The sequence below is a fragment of the Acomys russatus genome, chromosome 15 (genome assembly GCF_903995435.1).
Source record: "Acomys russatus chromosome 15, mAcoRus1.1, whole genome shotgun sequence".
In the NCBI taxonomy this organism is placed as follows: Eukaryota; Metazoa; Chordata; class Mammalia; order Rodentia; family Muridae; genus Acomys; species Acomys russatus.
The window spans coordinates 55,513,705-55,539,603 of record NC_067151.1 but is presented as its reverse complement, the minus strand read 5'-3'; the positions used below and the strand labels follow the sequence as shown (position 1 = coordinate 55,539,603).

General features: G+C 42.6%; 1 protein-coding gene across 1 annotated transcript in view; it reads right to left on the bottom strand.

Moving 5' to 3' along the window:
• Window positions 1-3,672: 3,672 nt before the first annotated feature.
• Map9 (microtubule associated protein 9) overlaps window positions 3,673-25,899 on the bottom strand; it is a 31,354-nt gene continuing 9,127 nt past the window's right edge. Inside the window, exons 4-13 of the mRNA XM_051157347.1 lie at window positions 24,573-24,796; window positions 21,440-21,533; window positions 18,129-18,361; window positions 16,215-16,285; window positions 13,446-13,614; window positions 12,631-12,720; window positions 11,308-11,469; window positions 11,033-11,178; window positions 10,541-10,673; window positions 3,673-4,403 (exon numbers count right to left, since the gene is read on the bottom strand). Coding sequence (XP_051013304.1) covers window positions 4,281-4,403; window positions 10,541-10,673; window positions 11,033-11,178; window positions 11,308-11,469; window positions 12,631-12,720; window positions 13,446-13,614; window positions 16,215-16,285; window positions 18,129-18,361; window positions 21,440-21,533; window positions 24,573-24,796 — 1,445 coding nt within the window. The 3' untranslated portion in view covers window positions 3,673-4,280. The remainder of the gene's footprint in view (window positions 4,404-10,540; window positions 10,674-11,032; window positions 11,179-11,307; window positions 11,470-12,630; window positions 12,721-13,445; window positions 13,615-16,214; window positions 16,286-18,128; window positions 18,362-21,439; window positions 21,534-24,572; window positions 24,797-25,899) is intronic.

Below are 25,899 nucleotides of genomic sequence, written 5' to 3'. Positions count from 1 at the left end.
TCACATAGCCTAAGGGGTTTGCTGACATTCTAACCCTCACCTTAAGTTTCATCACTTTCTACTTAATTCTGTGGGTTCAGTGAGGCTCACCATCATTATTACAGACATTTACTACAAAGCTACGGGCTATACACTTTAAGGGATCAAATTAACCAGAAATAAAATGTAAGTACAGCATAGACATGCTTAAAGGTATATTAGTGTGGAAATATGTCCTTGATACACTGTTTAATAAAAATTCCAGTTGCCAAGTTGTGGCTTGATTTCATTTTTATTTCAATGATCAGATACACATTATAAACACAACCATGTATGTATATGCATTTAGATAACACAGAAGACAGAGGGAGAGGCGAGAGACAGAACTAGTGGAGCAGAGTAGGAGCTCCTTCCTTCACCGCCTCACGTCCAGCGACAGTCGAGCACTCACCAGACCAAGATGAAGACAGGGAGGGGAGTTAACCTAAGTTATTGTGGAGAGACAGAAACACACTGACCTCACACTAATTGTCATTTTCCAGTAACGTCGTAATTATGTCACACCAGCAATCTGTACAGTAAAATCAGTTCCATATCCAAACCTTATGTTGAAAATCACTTCCAGTTCACCATTTATTGCCAATGAAAGATACATCACCATGACATGTTTTATCTTTAGCTCAGAAATAAACACATCATGTTTATTAACACTTGATGTGCAGTCAATAAATTATAACACTCAATGAAACAAACCACAAATGGCTAACTTTAATAAATAAAGTATGAAACAAAAATGTAGTACTAAAGAGCAGGCATTAAATATATCTCCCCCAATAATCCGAAATACACCCTACATTCAGCACCAAGAATTTCACATACTCTGCTTACCCTTATACAATTACCACTATATGTAGCACAGCATTCCAAAAGAGCAGTATCATGTGACCTCTTAAAGTAAAAGGGCTCGGAAAAGCACCCCGTTCAGTGCCCACACAGCATTTCATTATTCTATCAGTCAATGTAACTAGGAGCGAGGAAAATCAATAACACATTTACTTTGTGTAGAATGGACACATACGGGCTTTTAAATGCCTTTTAGTAGAGTACAATTGGACTGAAAAAAATCAGAATTAACTTAGGCAATTTTGTTTTTGACTAGCATGCACTTTCCCCTATTTGGTGAAAGCTCCTTTCTCTATTATATCTTCAGCCATGACTTAGGACTTAAGAAGTGCCACTATTTTCTCATGCTTTAAATAGCAGTGTGAGAACCCAAAGCAGCCGTTTTCCTGGCAGGCTGGGGAGAAAAGGGAAACAGGAGAGAGAAACAATCAGCTACAGGGAGCAATAATCACAGTTAAGCAAAGTTGGTGTGAGCATTTTAGCAGACTACACCTGGGGTGGGATGGGCAAAGGGCCTGCAATCAACCCGAATGGGAACACTAGGCATGTGAGGTTGGTAAACTCAAGTGGTGGACATCAGGTTATTCAACATACAGAGTCTGGTCCAGAATGAACAACAGTTACATCATCCCAGGAGCATCCAACTGTGACTATCAAGCTCCTTTGCCTGCAAGGTTCTGCTTTGGCAACAGTAAAAAAAAATGACAGGTATCTTTACAATCCAAAACAGCTGGTGAAACAGCACCTTCAAGTGTGACACATGCAGGCTACTGGAGTCCCATTATTCTGAACTGTTCCTATCCCACTTCCTTAAGGAAAGTTTAACTCTTTCCACATCTGATGTGCCATTTTATTTGTGATATAGGCGATATCCTTTTGCTGTTACTGTGGAACTTACTTTCATGTTAGAGTTTTATTTTTTATCATTATAAATTAATCTATATCAATATTTGGTGATTTTTAAGGAAATACGAGACCGTCCCATTCCTCAGACAGGCAAATGCATTAGGATGCTCCATCTGCCAGCTTTGATGCTTCCCTCTGGAACTCAGGTTGCCACATTCCCAAGCTGGATGCTCAACCACTGTCCAGAGCTCTGCTTCATTCTTACTACAGGAGAATGAACAGTCTTGATGAATGAGAAAGTCTGCACAGATTGAATACAGGTTGCTGCCAGTTGGGAAGGAAACCATTCTTGATAAGTCTACTCATTGTGATTGCACTTGAGGGGATGCCGTGTGGATCACTGGGCACTTTTCACTTGTCACTTCATTCTCCTTAACAAACCAGTGCTCAGGTGTCTTCTCAGAGGGTCCTGTTCCAAGCAGCGCTTGACTGTGACGGGTCCATCACGGACGGTCCAGAAGGCTGACTTCTTTTGCGTGCTAAGGATGTATGACAAATAACTCCTGTTGTGCTCGCTGATTTTACCCTACACTGATCTCAAGTCCAGGACATGGGGAACGTGGTAAATAAATTATGACAGTGAAGATTTATAGAGTCCTTATGTTCCAAATACTTTACATTAGTTAACTTAGGGCATCCGCTTCTCATGATTTAGGAGCTAGCAGCAGTAATAAAGACAACACTGTAGAAAGTGGCCAGGGAGCAGAAGTGCACACTTAGTGCGAAATATACAACATGCACACTTCTAGTTTCTGATCCCAAGAAGGAGGTACATTTTGTCTGATCATTCTTTTTACTCCTTATAATGTGCAAGCGTTTTTTTAAAAAAAATTTCTACCTGTTTACATCAATACAAGAAGCCCTTATCAATGTACTGGAAGGCTCAATTATTTGGTATTGTGGGAAAACACACAAATGTGAGTCCTGAATCCCACACAGATAGCACACTGCTGATACTCTCTCAATGACCACTTCTGGAAGTAGGCTCTTCTGTGGATGTCTTTCATGTGATTTGATCTGCTCTGTGATGCTACAAAGCATCTCATTACACTCTGCTTTATGCACATCCTACAGGAAGGCTACTTACTGCTCAGTGGGTCTTACGCAAGCTACTGGCTTTGTTGACATTCATTAGATGCTAGATGAATATCTCAAATCTGATGAATCCGCACCTCTTTTTAAACATGTAAGGAGATCCAGCATCTGGAGGCACTGGGAAAGGAGCATGTCTCGTCAACAGTGTATGGCTTCACGCCCTAGGGAGTAGACAAGCACTTGCAAGTGAGAGCCACAGTTTCTGAGGTCACGTGACTCTCACGGGAGACTTTGGGTTCTCATCCCACCATTCACATGTTAGCTGTGTGGCAAGTTGGCTTGGACTTTCTAAGCCTCGGCGCAATAAAGCTAAGAACACGTACCCTGTATAGTTGTTACAAACCTGACAAATCACATCTGTAAAGATCCAGCAAAGGTGAAGTAAGAGCTTAGGGAACAGTAGCAACTACACTTCTCGTCGATTGTCTCTGTATTGCAGTACCGCCTACAGCAGCATTCCAATGACTGGTCTGGTCTGTTTTAAGGGACGGCTAGTCAAGTATGGGACCAGCTGATATAGGGAGAAGCAGAGGTCCAATAAATAAATAAATAAATACATAAACAAACAAACAAACATTCTTGACCATTTTTACAAGTTCAAATTCTTATTCATCTGCTTCCACGTGCAACTTGAACCCCTCTAAATTAGGTAAGAAGGGGGTGTTGACTTCACTACCTTTATAACTCTAGTCTAGAAAGAGTGTGGATAACGACCCTGAACTCTTAAGAAATTTTCATAGCTACCGGACAACAAAGCACTGTCATCAAATTGATTCCTGTTGATGTCAACCAGACGATAAACAGATTGAGATGGAATTTACAAAAAACATTTCAGAAGTGAGCCCATTAGAGAAGTGGCTGTGATTGTCAGGTAAGCCTCACAGGCAACACACACTGAGATTCAACCATAAGGCAAAGATCTTAAATAAAGTGACAACTAGAGTCCCGCGGCCTCCACTGGCCGAGACTCTAACTTGCAGTGTAGACACTGATCTGAGCTGAAAGCCAGAGAGGAAACAATATGCCCATAGTTGCCAAGTCATCCGTGTGACTGTGGTGTCTAGATGGCTTCCTCTCATTAGTGGGATGAAACATGCTTTAAAAGATGCAGATCTCAGTGACACTGACCACGGATCACCCTACTTCAGGAATGATCAGGACATGATAAAGCTTCATGCATCTGGATTGTCCCAGCAATCTGATTAGCTTATTGTCTGAGGCAGTTTATCTACACTTCAGAAATGCTTCCACTGACAAAACTGCAAAGTGTCTCTCCCATGCTCCGTAGAAGCTCCCGTGGGTAATACAAACAGATTCTTCTAACCACATATAATGAGATGACTGGTTTTAAATCCATGGGTAAAGTTAGTGAACTGATAAATCAAGAACCAGAATTGTCAAAATACTTTTGAGGGCGCAGTTCTGCTTGGAGGGCTCCATGGGGTGTGTGTCCCACTTTCAAGGAAGGAATGGCGCTTCTTATGTTTCCGTTCAATTCTTTCCTGCCTTTCTTTCTTTTCCTAAAGGGGGAAAACAGAAAACTCCAAGTTTATATACACTATGTGAACTTTTTATTAAGTTGAATTACTGGAAGAAAATAATTCAGTACAAGACCTCTGTATACCCTTTCTTGTTTAGTTATAAAGAAAAAGTAGCTAGGGAGTATTGCTGATTTGTAAGAATATGCACAAATTTACTATTAATCGGTATTAATGTGACAGTTTGTTTGTTTTTTGAGACAGTGTGTCATAGAGCCAGGTAGCATCCATCACTAAATAGTCAAGGAGGACCGTGGACTTCTAATCCTACAGCCTCTGCCTCTAACTGCTGGGACTGAAAGAGTGAACCATCATGCCTAGCGTCACCTCGTTTAAAAAAAATGTTGAAGGTTATAGTAAAAGTTATGTTGAACTAGCCATGGAAACTTACAGCTATAATCCTAATACTCAGGGGGCTCAGGCCTTATTGCCATTAATTTGAGACCCCTTGGCCTCATAGTGAAGCTACATGTGAGTTGCAGACAGCCTGGGCTAAGAGTGAGACAAGAAGGAAGAAGAAGGAGGGGGTGGAGGTGGAGGAGGAGGAGGAAGGAAGAGGAGAAGAAGAAGAAGAAGAAGAAGAAGAAGAAGAAGAAGAAGAAGGAGAAGAGAAGAAGAAGAAGGAGAAGGAGAAGGAGAAGGAGAAGGAGAAGGAGAAGGAGAAGGAGAAGGAGAAGGAGAAGGAGAAGGAGAAGGAGAAGGAGAAGAAGAAGAAGAAGAAGAAGGAGAAGGAGAAGGAGAAATGGAGACGAGGAGGATAGGAAAAGAAAGCATGAGAATAGTGACACTAGGTGATAGTCTCAGCATGTGGGTTGGGGGTTGTACAGTCACAATCCCAGCTCTTGGGAGGCTGAGAGAAAAGAACCACAAGTTAGAGGCCAGCTTTGTCTACACAGCAGCTCTGTTTCAAAACCAAAACAGAAAGTCTGTAAGTAAGTGTGCAGTTTTAGTAACAAATATTGGGATTATAAAATGTTAGTAGTAACCTTTGGAGAACACATTTGCAGAAGACCTGCAAGAGCTATGTCTGGCAGTGTCATGGCAACACGGGACACCCCATATACTTACAAAAAATCTAGCCTCATGTTTTGTTTGTTTGTTTGTTTGTCTTTTGAGCGTGAGTACATTTTAAGATAATTTGTTGCTTTTCTGTGATTCTTTTGTTCAACTATTTGATTTATCTAATTCTATGAATAACCATTCTTTCAATATTTAGTGGTTGTTTTTCAAATTATATAAATACTGCCCTTGTGTGATTTTGCTTATGTTATTTTCAGTGTTAACTTTTGCACAATGTATTAAGAAATAATTCAACCACAAAGGCTGTGGGATATTGACAACATGTGAGTACACACCGACTATGGCACCTCTGTGTCAGCTCCCTCATCACACTTTCCCTCCCCCAACCTTTTTGGTATTTACACTTGCTCAATTTCACTGAACAAGCATTTATTCTCTTAAGCAGCTGTAGGAACTGACCTGCTTACCTGCAGCCACAGAGCTTTAGATTGTGCTGCATTAATGCAGCATATTAATTAATTAATTAATGCAGCATATTAATTAATTAATTAATGTCTCTCACTTTGACAGCATCACTTTATCCTTTGATGACTCTGAGCACTTTGAGGTTTAGGAAGCATGTCAGACTTGGGCCACTGGGTAGACACCGAGTCACATATTCTTTTGGTTTTGGCAATTATTTGGAATTGTTTATTTACTACATTAATCCTTTTAGCTTTTTTTTTTCTGTGAAGCAAAGCTTTGAAGTCTAAACATCAAAAAAATTAGCCAATAGCAATTCTCCTGCCACCGCTAATCCATGGTGCTCCTCACATGGCACGTCTTTACATGTGGCAGGTTCTACAGTGCCTATGGCGCTTCTGTTCTTCTGGTACCACAATGCCTTGGTTTTTGTTTCTTCATTCAAATGTCATTCTTCTTGAGGATCAAACCCAGAGTGCTTATCGACCCAAAGACACAGATTTATATAGTTTCTGTCGCTCCGAAAATTTTCAGGAAGGACAAGTAAATTAATAACATAGAATCCAAAATTGTGTGAGTTTCTATGAAACAAAGAATAAAAGAGTAATTCCACAGAAAAGTGGACTAAAGGGACGTCGACCCGAAGTGGCATGTGATGGAAGCAGAAAACCCATGTAGACTCACTGGGAGAAGAGGCTTCAAGCAGAAAGGTTTCAAGTGTCATGGCTCAGGAGGATCTGGGGAAAAGCTGGTGATGCCAAAGCAAACAAAGGGAGCCACTGTGATCAAGGCTTGGGACAGGGAAGAGTCGCACACGAGAACATCAGTAACAGTAAACCATGGAGAACTCAGGTAGAAGACGGCAACTAGGAACATACGCACGAAAGGAGGGTGTTGGGACGACATTGTGTGCGTGTGCATATATGTATGTTTGTGTGTATACTACCATCCCACAGGGACAGTGAATCAATGTCACCTAGGTGGCTTAGCAGAACGCAGAACATTTCTACCCTGGCTTTGCGTATGCTGCGACAGGGACAAGGCAAGGGAGGGGGAGGCTGGAAAGAGTGAGGGATCCCAGAAGTGTCCACAAGCCTTCCAGAGCTTTTGAAGAGTAAAAAGCAGAATACTATGAGGAACCAGGGCAGGCTGGAGCAGCTGAGTAAAGACTTCATTTTTCCATTTTTATTTCTGATTAAGTTTCACAACACACATGGAAGATAACTCAGAGAGACAGAAAGAATGCAGCTTCACAGAGTGGAGACGTGGTATGTTTCTGTTTTATTGATTGACTAGAGGGTTAGAAGCATTGCATGTTATTGCTGAAGTGTTAGCACTGATGTTTCTACATTATTTGAGCCCCTTCTCCTTCATACTTTTGTAAAGAAACGTCTGTCTAGGGGTTAATATAAAATCTACGCATTCATCTTGATATATTTTACTTGGCACCTGAACAGCATTTGCTCTTCCATCCTGAAACTTAGATGGTCTCTCTTTCTAATTCTCTGCTAAAAGCAAAAGTTTGGAAGTTTCTCTTGTCTGCAGTTTCCTCAAATTACTCAGAAAAGCAGTGGTTCCCATGAGGCCCTTAGACAACCCTGTCCCTGCAGGCTGATGAAGGCTTCGGGGAGACACCAGAGTGGATGCTGGCTGGCTGCATCTTTCATCACTACATATGAAGATTGACAAGTGTCATGAAAACAACGTGGCAATGCAAGAGGTCCATTTGTAGACAATGGTCAGAGGTAAGAAAGTGAGGAGAGAACTTAGCGTTCATAGCCTTGGTCCATGACAATGTCTGCATGCTCGAGATACCTGCTGAAGCAAAGAGGAGCCCTTTATACCTCGCAATGGAAGAGCTGTCATTAGTTCATTCAGTGCAACTATTCTTTTTCTCCAACCTATCTTCCAAGAGAAAACCAGAAACAAGTTTGACCTTACCAGGAGGATGCTGAGAAGCCACAGATAGATGTAGGCAATTCTCACTCCCACTGTTAGGTAACAGGAGTCAGCAATGTTACCATAGGAATGAGGAGAGGTTTCCTGTCAGTTGTGGGAGTCTGAGCTTCTTCCTTCCCTCCCCTCCTGCACCATGGTTTCTTCTGCCAGAAGAAAGTTTAAAGTAACAAACAGGGGCGAATAAATAGTGTGCTGTGTGTCCATGTTGTGGGGAGCGGTCAGTAGTGTGCTGTGTCCTGTTGTGGGGAGCGGTCAGTAGCCTGCTATGTCCATGTTGTGGGGAGCGGTCAGTAGTGTGCTGTGTGTCCATGTTGTGGGGAGCGGTCAGTAGTGTGTTGTGTGTCCATGTTGTGGGGAGCGGTCAGTAGTGTGCTGTGTCCATGTTGTGGGGAGCACTCCAGAGTGATGTTTTACTAGACGGTGCTACATGCTAGTTCTTCTTAAGGCTGTGAGAATTTTTTTTTGTTTTCTCAAGAACCGGTGAGAATGGTTGTGTCAACACTGCAGACTAGAGAGTGTATGGAACTATATTGTGGCCCTCGATGAGAACGCAATTCCATTTTCAAGAAAATGTTGAAATAAAATAAAAAACCCAAACTTGGAAGTTTATTTCCCCAGTGGTATCAGCAGTAGCATAGATTGTTTGACAAGGGAAGGATCCTAACAATTTTTTTGAAAGATTTAAGCATTATATAAAAGTTTTAACTAAAAGGATCATAACGAAATACCAACTGCTTCATTCAAATAGCGCACTTTCTATTTTTTTAGTTTTAAAAACAAGGCCTCACTTTAAGCTAATACCATCTGACTTAATTATTTCTCTGCATGGAGTTGTCATAAAGCAGTACAAGAGCCCACACAGAGTGGCAAACGCTGTTTGTTTTTCACATCACAGCCTGACTTGGGGAGAGCGGAGACCCGTATATCAGCACTCTAAGGTCCTTTCTGTCCCGGAGCTTTGGGTGGCACTTTCTGAAGCTGCCTGCAGGACAGTTTTCCAGATTCTCCAGGTTGCTCTCGCATGGTTAGTCACTTTACTACCAAATGCTTTATCAGTTATTCTGATTTTAAGGAGTTCAGTTTGGCCTTGTATGCTCTAGGAAGTGCGAATTCTAAAACGTGTGTGAAAAACACATTAGCACAGCGAGAAACACTGTGGAAGAAGAACTGTGATGGGGAATTACCCAGATCTACACACGGCACGCGAAGCCTAGTAATGAAACCAGATAGTACTGGAACAATACATATACAATGAGAGTGATGGAGGGAGCACAGGTCACGAAACAGACCCCAAGTTCAGGGATATATTGCAAAAACGAGCTCTTAAATCACCAGGAAAAGATGTGCTACTGTGTATAACACACATCCTGGGAAAATTAAGTTGGAATCAAATTTCCCATTATGCGTGTCAATAACTGAGGGCGGGGCAAGTGGGAAGACACTGATACATTTATTGGCGCCATAAAGAGTGAGAGAGCCTCAGTAGCTTCAAACTATGGGGCAGGGTTTCTCACCTGAATTTGTGAATCAGAGACCAAAAGGAAAGACGGAGAAATCCAAAAATAAAGCTGGAATTGGCATGACCAAAAATAATAATACACTTATTAGCAAACTTGAGAAAGCAAGAGTAGAATGGGTGAAAAAGTTGCAACTTCTATTAGAAATTATAGGCGACCTGAGTGCACTCCTTTAATCCCAGCCCTCAGGGAGGCAGAGGCAGGCAAATTTCTGTAATTTCGAGGCCAGCCTGGTCTACAAAGTGAGTCCAAGACAGCCAAGGCTATAGGCCAACTTCTCTACTAAAGAGGCTTTTAGACAGTAAGAAAAAGACAACCAATAGAAAAACGTGTGTGTAGATGCAACATTTACAGAATTATTAGTACATATTTATAAATGAAAGAATGCTCAAGTTCAGTCTGAGATAATGCAAGCAAAAAAAAAATCGTATGCTTTTAGACAACAGATAGAGATAATTTCATTAAGTCGGATAAGGAAAAAAACTTGCTAATGGGTGTGGAGAATTTTATATAGTCATAAGAATGTCATCTACTTGCACATAGTACAACATTCATGGGTGTTATTTGTTCAAAATTAATTAGGTAAATATTTGTTTTAAAATAGAAAACTGGATTTTGCTACACAGTAACCAAAAAGTAATGTGTTAACATATGTAAATTAAAACCAAATATTGATTACTCACATATGTAAGGCACTGGGTATTGTATCTTCCAAGCTCTAAGCTGATCCTCTTTATTAAACAATGTATAAGTAAAACCCTCTTCCCTAGCTCACCAGCCACATCAGAAGAGTATCGGACATAGACTGAGTTCCTCTCCATCACCTGATGGCTACTGCATGCAGTGCTGATCCCGCCTAGAAGTCTCTCTGCCCTCAGTGCACCTGTCTGCTTTCTATGATGTCAGAGGCAAGAAGCAGAGAAGGAAGAATGGACTGAGGTAGGGATGCAGGCCTAGTTACAACTAGTGCAAGCTCAGACATTTCAGTCCGCCTCAGCAGCATGGACAGAGATGAGAGGCTGTGGGGGGAATCTGGTGTGCAGAGAAGGAAGAGCTGAGCTCATCTAAGTAGTCTCCAGGTCAAAGCAGAACGGGGGCAAGAAGCAGAAAAGAAATAAGAAGTCAGCAGAAAAGACGAACTCGTCCACCCGGGACACCTACCAGCCACTTCTCATATTCACTGATGGCTTGCTTGTCCTTGTCTTTCTTCTCCGCCCTCTTCAGCTCTTCCTTTCTTCTCTCATTTATCTTCTCCTTTTCCTTTTGCTTGAGTAGAGCTTCCTTTTTCTCACTCCTGTGTAGGAAAACATGAGACCCTGGGAGGTTAAAGGAGAATGCACAACCGAGATGCTCTCCTGCAGCGGTGGAGGCCCCACCTTCGGCAGCAGTGAGCCTGAGAGGTACGGAGAGACCTGCAAGCACTAAGTCCTAGGAACGTTGCAAGCGCTGACCTGAAACCACCCAATGTGCAGCACATTGGATTACCATTTTTCTTTTTCTTTTTCAAAAAATATATTTTATTAATTTATTCATATTACATCTCAATGGTTATCCCATCCCTTGTATCCTCCCATCCCTCCCTCCCTCCCATTTTCCCCTTACTCCCCTCCCCTATGACTGTGACTGAGGGGGGACCTCCTCCCCCTGTATTACCATTTTTCAAAAGCAGTTAAATTGTCTTTCTTCTTCTCAGCGACGGTCTCTTCTTCTTTCTGCTTCTTTGCTCTCTCATGCTCTTTCTCCTTCCTGCTCTTCTCCTTCAGGTATTCCAGCTTTTTCTCTTTCCATTTCTCAAATGCCTACGGAAGTTCAGAGCAATTTCCTTGCTTGCAGGGGCTTTTCTCAGATCAGCATAAGTACAACAGAGCCTCACCCAGACACAAGCATTGACAAGAGCTAAGGACAGAGCTGGGGCCTGAGGTACTCACCTGCAGGGCCTCGCCTTTCCTCACAGCGTTTTCTTCTTCTGTTTTCCTCTTGTTTTTTTCCTCCAGCCTCTTTTGTGCAGCTATTTTCTTTGCTTCCTTTTCTTTCATAGCCTTCCAGGCCTCAAATGATGCTAGTGCTTCCTCTCGCTTAGCAGCTTTTTTCTATTTTGGTTTAAAAAAATTAGCATACATCTAGAAGTACAAGCCTAGACATAAATATACAAGCATGTATTTGCCTTTCATCTCCCAACAGCTTTCATACAAAGAAGTTACACAGCAGGTAATTTATTTAGAAGGATTTGGCAAGTTGATCTACAGAAACTGTTACCCCAGCCATTCACTACATTTTCCAATGTCAAAGCACTTATCAGGGTGACCGATTTAGTATTCATGAGACAAAGCATCTACTGACTTTGGGAGTGTGCAAATAAATGTTTTAAAAATAAGCTACAACAGGCTAACTCGTACTATAAAATGTTTAGGAAAAACATATCATGAAAGTGGGCATAGATGTTTGGTTTGATGCCTGTTTTGATATCAAGGCATATCTTTCCTGTAACATGAACATATACCAAATGCCAAATAAGGGAATCTCACTGTAAAAGTTGTAGGGGCTATACGGCAGCCATGTCATGAATTTATGTAACTTACTCTCTAATGTCATTAGGGCCATTAATTGACCTCAAACACTATTCAACCCTAGAAGACACAGACTTCATTGTGGAGATGATAATTCAAGGCTAAATGAAGGCATACACAACAGCGCGAATGACACCAAGCCGCTCAGAGGCACAACTTCTGGAGGCCACTCTGCAGAGAACTGTTGGCCACAGTTTTGGTGATTTTGGGGATGTTTCCTAGTCCACCTGTTTCAGTGTGGATCAACACAATGAAGGGGGAAGAGAGCAAAGATCTGAGTGAATTGCATTGCGGACTGTCAGGCAGGTGAGAGGGAGAGAGTGAGATCACAGGAGGGGCTGACAAGAGTCTCAAGCAGTGTTCGTCAGGAGCCATAGCAGGGCGTGGTATGGATGGCTAAAGGCCAGTGGATACTGACTATGTTCTTGGATAAACTCTAACAGAAGTCAGTGTCTGCGACTGCATTTGGTGGTCACACAAATACTAAGTTAATATCAGCCCTGCTAAATCTAAACTATGCATACAGAACTTAAAATGTGTACGTAGGCAAAATTTATATTGAACTCAAACTGAAATCAGAAATCAGTTCTTCTATATATGTATTTTTCCATTTAAAAACAGTTCATTTGGTAATTAAATAGCCATAGATATTTTACTGACATAAAATTCTTTCTTTTGTGATACCTGTTCATTTTGGATCCTTAAGTTTTCACTTTCAATTCTTTTTATTCTGTGCATTTCATGTAAATACACATTTTTCTTTTCTAGCCACTCCTGTGAAATCAAAAAAAGGGTTATAAACTACAAGATGCTCAGATGGCTTAGAACTTTTATGTACTTCTGAAATATTTGTTTACAGTTTAAAAAGAAACCGTGAAATTAATATATTTTATCTAAAATAGTATTCTCTTTCCAATAATATTGTAAAGCATGAAGATGAATATTGCTGTTTAAGGAAATCATATGTCTGTCAACCATCTTTCTTGTATCGCAAGACTTCAAGGATTTAGCATAATGGCTAAATATATCAACATTTTATACTGAAATTCAAATGTAGAATCTTGCAGAATAGATTATATTCTGTGTAACAAAATAAAAAAGATCTTTCTTGAAATTGTGAAAAAAAATGGAAATTCTTAGTCTGTGGAAGTCTAACAAAATTTCAGGAGAAAACACTTAAAACAATGTTGTTGATCATGACCTACATAAACTTTCAGAAGAAACAGAATAAAAGATTTCATAACAGACTGGCTTTAGCTATAGTTTTATAAATTACAACAGTATCTTCTCTTTCCTTAAAAAACAAATACCATTTTTATCTTTTAAACAAACCGTGCAGCAAATACTTCAGAAAAGCCCTCAGGATTGCCCACATACTTGTAAGAAAAAATTCTTTCCCAGCGACAGTGCATACCCAGCCATCACTTCAGATGGTCACCTTATCATTGATGAGCAACTGTGTGGAGAGAGTTTTTGTTTAAAAAATATTTCCGTCTTACTTGATAAACAGCTGCCCTTATGTGGTCAGCCTTGTCGGGCTCTAAGCTCTGCTTCCGAGGTGGCTTCTGGTCCAAGACTTTCAAAGTCCCTAAATAGTGGGAAGAGGTAGCTGCAGATGGACTTCTCCTGGTGGGACCGGATTTCTTTAAAAACTCAGAGGTCATCAGCCTGGAAAGTTGCAAACGCACCAGGAGGGCGTGTTAGAACTGCACATGGCAGTGATTACCTTCAAAACTGCCTTCTAAAGTCAGGTGCAGCACCTCACACCTATATCCCACACTCAGGAGGCTGAGACAGGAGGATTAACATGAGTTTGAGGCCAGGCTGATATACACAGTGGGATCCAGGCTACTCTTGGCTATGTAGGGGACCCCACCTCAAACAAAATGAAACCAAATTATGACTGAATGTAATGAATTATAATTACTTTAAAAATAATCCAGCCAAAAGAAATCATGTTTTCTTAGTTTCACTCAACATAACTAAAGTTTTATAATTTTGAATTATAGGTCTCTTTTTAGACACTTAAAATTAGAGCCATTTAAAGGGACACATACCACACCTCGAATCACATGAACACTACCACCCAGGTAAGTTTTAATCACTCTTTGAATATGTTATTGTATTATTCCATCACTTGCTGTACTCTACCTAAAATGAAGAAGGACAAGACCCTGTGTTTCAGATATTTATGGGAAAATCTGGCCTTTCTTCCCTTGTGGGGAATAAGGCCGCCTGTGTGGCAGCTCTAGTCACTCACTTGCACATTCCTGCCGGCTGCAATGGCAGCGCTGGGCGCTTAAAGTGGGGATAGAACTGCCTGTAACATGTAAAATACAGACTTACTGGCAAGTTGGCTGGCCCTGTTTCATTTGACTAAAAACTGAAACAGAGGGCTTGTTAAGCACGGATGAGTTAGCAACACAGATGAGCACAGTAGGGACGAAGCTATGAGGATTTGCAGCATTTCTTCTTATTCTTTGGTTTTATTTGAAACAGGTTATCACTGTGTAGTCCAACCTTGCCTAGACCTCACAACAATCCTCCTTCTGCAGACTCCTGAGTGCTGGATTATGTGCCTACATGCTTAGCTTTCGATTCTTATAGTTTTAAGAAACTCATTAAGCCCATGGACAGGGTCCAATTTTTTCCTGTGTTGGACAAAAACACATAATAGGAAATGAAGTACTGGTCTTCAGCTTTATGGGTATTTATATAAACTGTCTTACCAAAATACAGAAGCTTCAATGTCCTTAGTCATCAAGGAAATACAAATCAACATGACTCTGAGATTCCATCTTATATCAGAATGGCTAAGATCAAAATCAATTGACAGCAAATGCTGGTGAGGATGTGGAGAATGGGGAACACTTCTCCATTGCTGGTGGAAGTGCAAGTTTGTTCAACCGCTTTGCAAATCAATCTGGTGCTTTCTCTGAAAACTGGGAACAGTTCTACCTCAAGACTCAACTATACCACTCCTGAACATATACCTAAAAGATGCTCCACCATACAACAAGGACATTTGCTCAACTATTTTCATAGCAGCATTATTCATAACAGCCAGAAACAGGAAACAAGCCAGATATTCCTCAAACAAAGAATGGATAAAGAAACTAGGACATCTACACAGTGGAATATCACTCAGCTATTAAAAATAAGGACATCATGAATTTTGCAGGTAAATGGATGGATCTGGAAAAGATCATTCTGAGTGAGGTAACTCAGACCCAGAAGAGTACTTATAAGTAGACATAAGTCATATAATACAGGATGGTTATACTATAATTCACAAACCTAAAGTAACATGAGGACTCTAGGGAGGATGCTAAATTCTCATTCAGAAGGGCAAACAGAATAGACACTGGAAGCAGTTGAGGAGAAGGAACAGGACAGGAGCCTGCTATAGAAGTTCTCTGACAGACTCCACCCAGCAGAGGATTGAAGCAGATGCTGAGACTCACAGCCAAACTTTGGGCAGAGCACAGAGAATCTTATGGAAGAGTCAGGGGAGAGAAGGACCTGGGAAGGGTCAGGAGATCCACAAAAAGACCAACAGAGGCAACAAATTGGGCCCAGGAGTCCTGCCGAGACTGATGCACCATCCAAGACCACACATGGAAAGGACCTAGGCTCCCTGTTCAGATGTAGCCAATATGCAGCTCAGTCTCATAATGGTCCCCTAGTAAGGGGAGCACGGGCTGTCTCTGCTATGGACTCTTGCCTGCTCTTCCATCACTTCTTCCTTGCCAGGTAACAGAGGATGAGGATGCAGGCAGTCCTGATATGACTTAACAGGGTGGGATCAGTTGGTAGGGGAGGAGGACTCCCCCTTTCTGAGACCTTAGGGAGGGGGAGGGGGGAAGAAGAAGAGAGGGTGGAGCTGGGAGAAGATGAGGGAGGGGACTGTGATCAGGATGTAAAGTGAATAAGTTAAAATTAAATACATTTAAATAAAGGAAATATAAAGGACAAACAACAACAATGAAACCCAGGAGCTTTAGCCAAGGAACTGTGCAGTGAAAGTAGGGAAAATATGAAAACACAGCCGGAGAGAAAATCCTGAAGAATAGTCCATAAAATGATGACTTTTCTACGGAAGAGTGAAACCAAGCTTCATGGAGCTTCATCATGAAGTTTCTACCCATCTGACGATGGAATTGACTAGAAAAATCCATGAGAGCCAGTGAAATTAGTTTTATGGATTCTATATTAAGGTGAGTTTTGCTAGAATTAGAGACCATGCATAAGGCTGTTAGTGACTTTACCTGCCAGAGGCACTGGACACTCTGTTATTGGTTGACTTTTTGTTCTTCGTGTTTCTGTCTTCATTTGTTTTCTAGAAGATGGAAAACACAGAACCGGATTACTCACAGGATTATGTCAGGCTGGGAAGCAACACTGAGAAAATCAGTAACGTTCTACATCTAGTGCAGTGGTTCTCAGCCTTCCTGATGCTGTGACCTTTGGATACAGTTCCTCAGGTTGTGGTGACCCCCCCACCATAAAATTATTTTCACTGTTACTCATTACTGTAATCTTGCTACTGTCGTGAATTATAATGTAAATATCTGATATGCAGATGGCCTTAGACAACCCCTGTGAAAGGGCTGCTTGACCCCAAAGGGGTCACGACCAACAGGTTCAAAACCGCTGGGCTATCATGTCAAGTACTTCAGACACTGGGGTAAGTCAGAGTCCAGGATATTCTCAAGTTCCTGAGCATCATAAGCGTGAATGATACCATCACAGAAGTGATATGGCTCCTGAAACAGACAGCTGTGGGGACAGTCAATGACTAGAATGGGGCCACTCAGGGCAAGTGGACCTGGGGAGCACCCCGGAAGCAGGATGGGGGCTGAGAGGAGAGTGCGGGACAATGTGAGGGTGTACGGAACAAAGGAAAGCACAGGTGCTTAACTGCAGTTAATAATGCGCACAGGGACTTGAAGTGGGAGTTTATGGAGGTGGGAAGGCGAGGAGCATGCATTCAGGAAAGGATCTGTGAGCTCATCAGACAGTAGTAAGGGCATGGGTGCCATACTCATGGCCAGAAACAACAAATAAATTGTAACAGGGGGACTGTTGGGTTCAAAGTAGAAAGGCCTCCCAGCAGAGCATAAGCATAAAACCCAACATCACCTCATAAAATTATGACCTTACTGTTGTGTGTGAACTGTATTTAATCTACACTTGTCCCTGTTCTAAGATCTTGTCTATAGTTTACAAAAGACCCTCTTGCTTGTTAGCTACATGCTTCTATTCCACAGTGGGGCTGGCCCAGCCCAACAGTGAGGGTGCCAACGTGAGCACAGTCCTGGATAGGCAGCAGTGGTAGCAGGGTGCTTCTTCCCTCTGGTTTTATGAACTTCCCCGATATGCCTTTGGGGTTTGTATCACGTTTGTATTTGTAATACAAAGCACCAGGGCACTCTGTGCTGTTAGCCAGTTCTTCAGTACGCCTAACAGCAAGGCATAGACATTCGCGATATAAACCTGTAATAGATTGAGATCAATGCAGAAGAAACAAAGACTAACAGTGCCACACTGTAAAATTTAAAAGCACAGTGGCCTGACATATCTCATCACAGGGATCCGTGGTTATCCTACAGAGCACAAACCTATTCCTAACATTATAATAATGTTTTTGATGGTGGCCCTGTTCATCCACTTTATGAGGGACAGACATTGAATAACACTTGTTACAACCTTTCCTTCTTTTTTTCTTTCCCTCCCTTCTTTCCTCCTTCCTTCCTTCTACCCTCTGCCCATTTGTTTCTCTCTCTCTCAGTAGGGTCTCATATAGCTTAGACTGCCCTGGAGCTCACTATGCAGCCAAGGAGTTCTTCAAATCTTTCATTAAAACTGTTTGTTTTGAAGTTATAGTAAAGGCTCGCCACTGTAACATCTCTGTAGCTATTCTAGACAATTGAAATGTTATGATCTGAGCTAAGAAAATCTATATACTACATGGGTCAGAACACTTGGCTTTACTTTGCCAATGGCAATCTTCCTTGAAGCAGACATTCAATGGACTTGGGCAACATCTACTTGAAAATACAATAGCACTATCAAAAGACATCCTCCCAGCTGATACTGAGGTGTGAGGACAGAAACCAGATACTTGATGGCTCTATTTCATGTGAGAAGCTGCAGAGCCATGCGGTACTATACGGCTGTACCTTGGCTGGCTCGGCTGGCTCAGTGGGTGTTATGAGACTCGGGGACGTGGAGAGCAGCGGGTCAGTGGTGAGGTCATCATCTGTAAACCCAGCCTTCTCTTTGTCTCTTTCAAGGTTGTCCGCTGCCACCTGGCCTTCCTCGGGCTGCTCAAGTTCAGGAGCAGCACAGTTCACCAACACCGAACTTCCTTCATTCTCATTGGATATCAGGGAATCCCAGATCTCAGTTGGTTCTGTTGAGAGGCAGTGACAGCACTAAATCCTTCTGATGCCACACAGCGCACGACAGATTCATTTACTCTATAAACAAGTGCTGTCATAATTTTTAAAAATATGTCGAAGTATGTGTCTGTGTGTGTGTGTGTGTGTGTGTGCATGTGACCATGAATGCAGGTGCCCTTCTTAGAGCAATCAAAATCTTTAGCAGCTGAAGTTACAGGCAGCTGTGAGCTGCCTGATGTGGGTGGGGGATGGACTTGTGCCCTCTGGAATAGCAGTAGTATGTGCCCTTACCTACTGACCTCCCCATTTGGGAAGCAGGGAATATATGGCTGAAGCTGACTTTGAACCCCCGAGCCATCGTCTTCTAACTCCCAAGTGCTGGAGTAATGGGCATGTGCCACGTTACCTGCCATAATCTCATTTTCCTTAAGAAATAAAACTATCCAATGAAATTTGAACTTACTTGATTTAGAAATGCAAAAACGCTTATTCAATCGAATTAAACATTTCTCAAGCCTCACACTTAGAGACTATAGCATATGTGTAATTAGAATGAAATAATTACCCTCAAGTAAAGGAGAACATGTGGATATGCAAATCAAGTAACCGAGCCTACAATATCTATTTAACTAAAGCCCATGTATTTGAAGCTAAAAGAGCATGCTGGGGAGGCAGGAGGCAAACAGCTCCACAGCACTGCAGGGAGTAGCAGGTCAGGTGAATTGCCTCAATGGGAGAGTAGCAAAGTATGGTGGTTTGAATAGGCATGGCCCCCACAGACTAAATGTGTGAACACTTAGCCCATAGGGAATCGCACTGTTAGGAGGTGTGGCCTTTGTGGGATAGCTGTGGCTTTGTTGGAGGAAGTGTGTCACTGTGGAGGTGGGCTTTGAGGTCTCCTGTGCTCTAGCTCTGCCCTGTGAGGCACACAGTAGTCTCCTTCTCTTTCTTCTGGAACATCTGGGTCAAGATGTTAAACCCTCAGCTCCTTCTCCAGCATCCGCCTGCACACTGCCATGCTGATACCATGACAACGATGGACCAAACCTCTGAAGCTGTAGGACAGTGCTGATTAAAGAGTTTCCTTTATAAGAGCTGCCTTGGTCGTGTTGTCTCTTCACAGCAAGAAAACTAAGTAACACACACAGATTCACACAACTCATGTGGTGCAGAGACCTAACCAGGCTCAGGTCAGCTTCAGCCCTTCCTGATACGTCTCACATAAAGAAGGCACCAAGGGCTGGCCTGTTGCATACTCAGGGCTCCTCGGCACAGGCTCAAAGTCTACTTAAGAGAACTAAGTTTGGCATTCACACAATTGCTTCTGTTTATACTGCCTGTGGCACTTGGGGACATCTAACAGAAGGAGCCAACAGTCCTCGTGTGACAGCAATTTTGACTTCCACCAAGATCTAACTTCCAGTCACTGAAAAGTTTCGATTCAGTTGTTTTCATGATAGCTATGGGGGGAGGGGGAAGGTTTTGGGGGGTAACTAAATGTAACAATCATCGTTAAAGTTGTTCTCAATTGAAGAACATCCATGGCTCAATTCACTGTTGGACTCTTTGGAGCTGTGAAAAGAACAAGGACTAATAGTCAAAGAGTCAAACTATGTCTCCATCACTGACCTTAGGTTTGGGTCTCAAATCTCTGCACTTCAGTTTTTATTTTTAATCTGTAAAATGACAAAAATTACACTACATCGTAAGAACTTGTCCTTGCTTGCCTCTCTGTTGGCTGTGGTAAAATACTGAGCAAAACTATCTTGGGATGGAAAGGGTTTATTTGGCTTCCATGAGCTGATCACAGTCTACCCTTGTGGGAAGCCAGAGCAGTAGCTCAAGGCAGGAACTGGAGCAGAGCCCATAAAGGATGCCATTTACTGGCTTGCACCCCATGGCTTGCTCACCTCACTTCTTATACCTCTCAGGACCAGCAGTCTAGGGGTGATGTCACCCGCAATGGTTGGGTCCTACCACATTCACCATTGACTTAGAAAACGAGCCATAGGCTTGCCTGCAGGCCAATCCAGCAGAAGCCTCCCCTCAACTGAGATCCCCTTTTCTGAGGCCTGCCTAGATGTGGGCCACGCTGACTGAAACCAAGTAGCTCAGCACTGAGTGAATGTTAGTCCCATAGTGCAGGCTCTACAAACATCTCTTTCTTCCAGATGCGTCAGGCTACATGTGCTACAACACTAAAAAAGAGACATTAGCAACACACACACACACACACACACACACACACACACACACACACCTCACAGTTAATATGTGCTTCCTCTGGTAGTGTTCTCGGGGCTTTTTACGCATTACTAACTTTTAAAATTCTCAAAACCACATGGTTATCTAAGAATAACTCATAGGCCCAGAGAGGCTTGCTACTCTGTCCACGTGACTACATCTGGATAAAACAGTCAGTCCGGGTGGCCAGTATGCTGTGTTGTCTGCGTGATTAAAGCAACACACACATGATGCTCCGGTTGCCCTAGAGAGTGTATGCTGGAGGCATAAAAAGCACTTAAACACAACATTCACAGCAGCCTTTTGAGACAAGAACTAGAATCCATGGAGAATCAGTTGCACTGGGACATTAACTCCTATATTCTAAAGTCACCCAGTCAATGCACAGTCAGGATTAAAACTCATTTAAAAGTAAACATGCAAACTTTCCCCCTAAACATGCAAAATATAATTTCTCCTGCAGACAGTGTTAGGATTCTGCTTCAGTCTGCCTACCTGTGATGTCACTGCTTACCTGCCACAGGGGCGTGGCCCTGCCCAGGGCCATATAAAAGACAGACCCTCCATGTGGCTCTCTCTCTCTCTCTCTCTCTCCTCTTACTCTCTCCACTCTCTCCTTCTATCCCCCTTTTTATTTTCTCTGTCTCTCCTCTCTCTCTCTGGGGTACCCCTTCCCTCTTTCCTTCTACTCCCATGCTCATTTAATAAACTCCATATAACATAACATCTGTTGCCTGGTACCTTGTATTCTATCATCCGCCTTAATCTTTTATTTTTATATATAACAGACAGGACATTAAATAACACAGAGATCACAAACAAAGTATAGTGGTAGGTGTGGCTACCTTTTATGGACGCCTTTTCCTGAGATCCTGGTGAAGTGCAGCTTCCAGGGCTTTCTTTGAGGGAAGATGAGGTCAGACTTTGTAAGAGCGAGTCCTATAAAAGAGTATTTACCATATAAGGTTAGCCCCAGGACTCCCAGAGGCAACAGGATTATCAACCCTGTCTCTGTGTTGGAAGTTGGCTCAAGGGTTAAAATGCTTCCTGTTCTTTCACAGGAACCTAGCTCAGTTCCTAGGACAGCTCCCAACTCTCTATAACCTCAGCTCCTGGGGACCTGACACAGCAAGTACATGCCAAACTCTCAGGAGTGAAAAACCACGGGCCAGCAACATGGCTCAGGAGATAAAGTGCTTGCTGGTGTAGCCTGGCAGCCTAAGTTCAATTACAGCAACCCATGTAAGGCCAGAAGATTTTAAGCTCCACAGACTTGTCCTCTGTCCACCAAAGGCAAGCCACAGCATGCACAGATGCACAGAGCTAACAAATAAATGACATTAGAAAATGCAGTGTAAAAAAAGACAGAAAGGAGAGGAAGGAAGGGAGGGAGGGAGGGAGGGAGGGAGGAAGGAAGGAAACAAAGGAAGGAAAGAAGGAAGGAAGGAAGGAAGGAAGGGAGGGAGGGAGGGAGGGAGGAAGGAAAGAAACAAAGGAAGGAAAGAAGGAAGGAAGGAAGGGAGAGAGAAAGGGAGGGAGGGAGGGAGGAAGGAAGGAAACAAAGGAAGGAAAGAAGGAAGGAAGGAAGGGAGAGAGAAAGGGAGGGAGGGAGGGAGGAAGGAAGGAAACAAAGGAAGGAAAGAAGGAAGGAAGGAAGGAAGGAAGGAAGGAAAAATTTAATAACACAGATGTCCCACAGAGAGGATCCTAGTCCCAAATCATTTTACTGATGAATATTCTAATTTAATGTTTCATAATATTGTGTTTTATAACAATCTTCCAGCAAATAAAGAAAACGCAGACATAAAAACCACAATAACAGACACACAATAAATAATAAATAATCCCATCTGACACTTAAGTCTGATTATAACAGCTTGAAAAATAAAAATTTATAGAGCAATATCCTCCATACATATATGGATGGAAGGTTTAACAAACAAGAAATCAAACCACAAAAATGGCAAGACCATGTTCAGTCAGGGCTTAAGCCAGGAAGTGTATGACACTAGCATCAATCACGCGCACAGGCGTGCACGTGCACACTGAGGAAAAACAAGAGGAAGACACGGAGAGGGAGCAACTGTCCCTCACTCTCACCTCGTCAGTGTCTGGTGTGACATCTGAGGCAGAGGAGGAAGTGAATCATTAAGTGAGAGACTACACAAAGATGAAGGGGCTTGAGCACACTCAGAACTGACCAGCAAAGAGACAAAGGCTGCATACCCAAGGAAGAGAAAGCTTGGCCTCACTACATGGGTAATCCCCTCTGACCTTAAAGAAGCATCGGAGCATAGCCAGGGAGACTTAGAGTGAGCGGTAGGGAACATTTAATTGTTAAAAATAGTGGCCAGCGGGACAATAGTTCGCCATTATGGGCTGTGTCAGAGCATGTGGATAAGGCCTCAAGACACCCTCACAGCATGGAAGCCGTCCATGGCTTACAGACAGTGTGATGACAAAGATAAGTGTGATGACAAACATGAGTGTGAGGACAAACATGAGAAAAGCAGCCTGGAAGGGAAGAACAGGGCCACCGCTCAGGCAGTGGGGAGATGGCTGGATATGGTGGCCCTGTTATATTTTTGTCATAATAAGATTCTACTTAAGAAAAGAGCACACACATACATCACATACATTTTTAAGTCACAGGATATTAAAATAGGAAACATTTACAGTTAAAAATCTGTACCTGTGGGTCTAGAGACATGGCTCAGTGGTTAGGGGCACTGGCTGCTTTTTCAGGGGACCTGAGTTCATTTCCCAGCACCCACATGGCAGCTCACAACTGTCTGTCACTCCTGTTCCAAGGGAACTTACACTCTCACACAGACGAACACAAATAAAACACCAATGAACATAAAGTAAAAAAAAAAAAAAAAAAAACCTGTACCCATATAAGTGGTACCCCCTTGCCCAGTTCATGGCCACCCAGAGTGCTTTGTTTGTAAGTAGCAGATTTACAAATGGAATCGTAGTTAATATGACCACATGCTGCCTTAACTCTGAAAATACTTATTTTAGAAAAAGAAGATGAATTTGTAGGCACAAGGCATGGTGACAAGGGCTGGGTGGTATGATGGCTTTTTAGAACAGGGAGGACCAATGGATGCTGGGAGCATTTAGAGAGAATGCCCTGAGGACATCTAGATATCAGAACTAGGAAAACAAAATTTCTCTTCTTGTCAGTCTCCTGGCTTGTGGCAGTTTGTTCTAGCAGCTACAGGAAGCCAATCCCATACTCAATTGAGCAGGTAATTATATTAATGCATGAAATCACTGCTGACTTTTCAGAACAAATTATGAACTAGGCAGAGGAGGCACAAAGTGAGATCAAAACTGTCAGCTCTAAGGAAGATGTGACACTGTCACTGGAGTGTGACAAAGTTGAAACACATGGACTCAGGGTCCTGAGGCCGATCCATACCAACCCTACACACACCCAGAGTGTGGAGGAGTGAGGAGAGGTGGGAACCCAGCCAGGCTGCTCACAGATCAGATCACCTTCCCAGATCTGCCCAGCAGATGACAGATGAGTGGACTTCTCTGAGACATGAGCTCGAAGATGGCTCTTCAGGGAGAAATACAGAGAGGTGACATGTGATCTCCCTGGTGACACTGCAATCCTACCTCCTCATGGAAACCTGGGGATGCATCAAGGCCCACAGGAGACAGAACAGTCTGACTCCTGAGAGGGAGTGCAGCCAAATGAGGGAACGGAAGTGAACTGTCCTTAACTGAAAATTATATACTCGAAGATGAATAAAAAAGTCACATAAATTATTCTAATTCAAGATAGGCTACACTAAAAATATGCAGAAAAGCAAAATTATTTTAACTCTCTACTTTCTCTGAAATTGGATGCATCTCAATATAATTGATAAAGTTATAGCTTTCTAGTGGCATGTAAAATCATGAGCATGTACACACACACGGTTTGAACTGAAGAACAAGTCAATAGTTCCTCTTTACACCAACCTCGAGATCAAGGTTTTCCAAGTACACTTTTTCCTCAGTTTCCAACTCCATGCCATTCTGCCCTGGAAGGGATGGTGTGGCAGGAGCATCCTCACTCATGGGATGGTCTTTATCAGCGCCTGGTCTCTGCCCCTCTTCAGTGTGGCTGCTCTTCTTTAACATGCTCCTTGGCCGAGGCGAAGGCTTAAAGTGACCATCTCCTTCAAGACTGCTGTTTTTCTCCCCTGAAAAAGAAACACTTCCAGGTGAGTGTCTGAAACTGACTGACTCAGCTTCAGCTGCCTCAGGAGATGCCAAGTGCCTGGAGCATCCAGTGAGCAGACCCTTCTCCATAAGCTCCGATGTGTGCAGCACAGGAACCCGAGAGCTCATAAGCAAAACCTAAGAACTGCTGCCATCTGTAATTGGCTAGTCTCATTCCGTCTTATAAAAAGTTCATTTCAATCTTATGGGTTCTTATAGTACTAAAAACATTTCCAAAAACATAAACTACCATGCAACCTTCCCTGTATCAAATGATGCCTCACTGACGCCAGGCCTTCCATACAATACCAGTTCTTTTAACCTTTCAGCAGCCAGGGCTCCATCCAAGGGCTTTGTAGGTAGAGAAAGGATAGCATTCTAAATACATACAATGACAAAGGTAGTGCTGGCACAAGCCTGTGGAGAATGATGCTGGCCTTCAGAATATAGAAAGGCTCTGACTGGAGGAAGGGATGCAGAACTGACCGACTTGAGAGGTCCTTCTCCGTCCAAAAAAACTTCCATAGCAGTTAAGGTGGTGCATAGGGTGCTTAGCACTTAGTGGTTATGGTGGTGCACAGAGTGCTTAGACTCAGTGGTTATGGTGGTACACAGGGTACTTATCACTCAGTGGTTATGGTGGTACACAAGGTGCTTAGCACTCAGTGGTTATGGTGGTACACAGGGTACTTATCACTCAGTGGTTATGGTGGTACACAAGGTGCTTAGCACTCAGGAAAACTGAGCTCAATCCCCAGCATCATATATACAGGACAGAAACTTAAAAAGAAACTTTTAAAGACATTGGATTCTATTCTTTCTAAAATGTAAACAATCTGTCGTTGGTATACTTTTAGCTCCCCAAACACTGATGGGGAGATTTTCCATTTATGTACCTTTTACCTAGATTTCACCTGTTCAATGTATTTACTTCTCCCAATTTATTCTTCTATAACTCCAAAACTGACCTAACACCCACTTCCTCTGTGACTACAAATGGTTTATGAATGTTGCTACAAGAGTCCACAGCCATGTCAAAAGGGTGTCACTATATGTCACTGTTTGTTTTAGCTATTCATCAACT